At 37.5% G+C, this 1,716-nt stretch overlaps 1 protein-coding gene across 1 annotated transcript; it reads right to left on the bottom strand.

Moving 5' to 3' along the window:
- Nucleotides 1-710: 710 nt before the first annotated feature.
- LOC149155029 (calmodulin-2/4-like) lies at nt 711-1,323 on the bottom strand. The gene is made up of 2 exons (XM_089439291.1): nt 1,226-1,323; nt 711-972 (listed from the first exon to the last, which is right to left on the bottom strand). The coding sequence occupies exons 1-2, from the start codon at nt 1,300-1,302 to the stop codon at nt 711-713; spliced, it is 339 nt and encodes a 112-aa protein (XP_089295417.1). The 5' UTR covers nt 1,303-1,323.
- Nucleotides 1,324-1,716: the final 393 nt, after the last annotated feature.

Raw genomic sequence — 1,716 nt, forward strand, 5'->3', positions numbered from 1 at the left:
GAGACGCCAAAAATGGCGCTGGAGAAATGACAGGCTGCAGCTAAAATTTAGCTGAGAAAATATTCATGAAATGATCTGCATATAAGGCCATAAAACAAATGGCTCAAATTAATTATGCAGGGCAAGAATACGCCTGCTTTGATACCATGTTAAACACACATGGACAACAAGAATAATCTGAAAGATAAATCATGAGAGTGCAATTTTTATTAACAAGAGATATATATTTATAGTACATTATGTGACCGTTGGGTTCAACATCCCAAGGTCTCTTGGGCTACTTTGTCTATTCAGCTTCCACACTAACCCATTGAGGATTAGGTGTCCAACAAATAAAATCATAGATGACCTTTGAACGCTAAGCTTTCAATTGATACCCAACTCATGAAAAAGGAACTGGAACTCCCTCCTTGAAGAACTCCAGGACCACATTTGAAGCTTTTGTAATATTCCTCATCTGAAAATATATTGTTTTTGTTTCCTTTTTGGAAAATGCATCAGATGTTTCATTCTTAAACAATGAAAGTACAAGAATTAACATTACTAAAATGATCATCACACAGGTAAATAATACACTACATTCCATACACCGATTATCATTCTTCCCCATGAAGATCATTTGAAATTTAGTGTTTATGTCCCTCGCAGTGCTAACCAATTGTGTTAAAGGAAAAAATAGAAAACGTTGTTGACCTTAAAAATGGAAATCACTAGGCCATCATTACTTTCAAAAATTCCTCATAGTTAATTTTTCCATCACCATCCACATCGGCCTCCTGAATCATCTCATCAACTTCTTCATTAGTGTGTTTTTCCCTTAAATTTGTCATGACATGGCGTAGCTCAGAGGAAGATATGAAACCATTTTGGTCCTTATCGAAAGCCCGGAATTTTGCCTTCAACTCTTCTTCAGAATCATTGTTCTTCACTTTCCGTGCCATGAGGTTTAGGAACTCGACAAAGTCAATGGTAACATTACCATTTTGAGAAATGGGAGGGGCTAGTTCCCAGAAGAAGAGATATTGGCCCTCCTTTTAGTACATATATATACATATCAGTCACATAGCTGACATTCGTCACATCCAATCCGTCACATCAACAGGAATACAATCGCAATGGTACAATATGGCTGCAGCGCAGCAACACAATGGAGGATCGAACGCGGGCGGGGTGCGAGTAAGCCGACTGCTCCGACCATTGAACGGTGCACTCATGTGCAATGGTACCATTACCATCTGCATCAACCTCATTTAACATATCTTGCAGCTCTGCTTCAGTTGGATTTTGACCCAAAGAATGCATCACTGTCCCAAGCTCCTTTGTTGTGATACATCGTATATTCACAGATCATTTAAATATCAAATCAGGCATTACCTACAAATCAATAAAAACCATATCCTTCAAGATTTCCAGTAACCGGCCATCAATGAGGCCTAAAGTTCCCCATGCTAGATAATTTGAAAACATCCTTCAACTAATGAGAACAACTTGGTATATTTCTTCCCAACCCAGGGATTTTTTCTTTACATATCCCATATATAGAGAAATTAAAGTAAAACAAGACAGAAATTTCCAAATCACCAAAACCAACCTTTCACAAATTCTGTGAAGGGATTAACAAGACACAAAGAACCAATATCATTAAAAATAAAGAAAACTATGAGAATTGCTTATACTGGCATAGGGGTAAACTCTCCTGACTCTTACCTCAAAAAT

Source organism: Pinus tabuliformis, chromosome 9 (assembly GCF_031772625.1).
Source record: "Pinus tabuliformis cultivar Carrire ecotype Pingquan chromosome 9, CPIR1, whole genome shotgun sequence".
Classification (NCBI taxonomy): Eukaryota; Viridiplantae; Streptophyta; class Pinopsida; order Pinales; family Pinaceae; genus Pinus; species Pinus tabuliformis.

Bases quoted from the DNA above. Each gene is read 5' to 3' on its own strand.
- LOC149155029 (XM_089439291.1), bottom strand. From the start codon at position 1,302: ATGCATTCTTTGGGTCAAAATCCAACTGAAGCAGAGCTGCAAGATATG. The intron at 973-1,225 runs TACCATTGCACA...AAATGGTAATGT, and splicing joins GTTGATGCAGATGGTAATGG to TACCATTGACTTTGTCGAGT.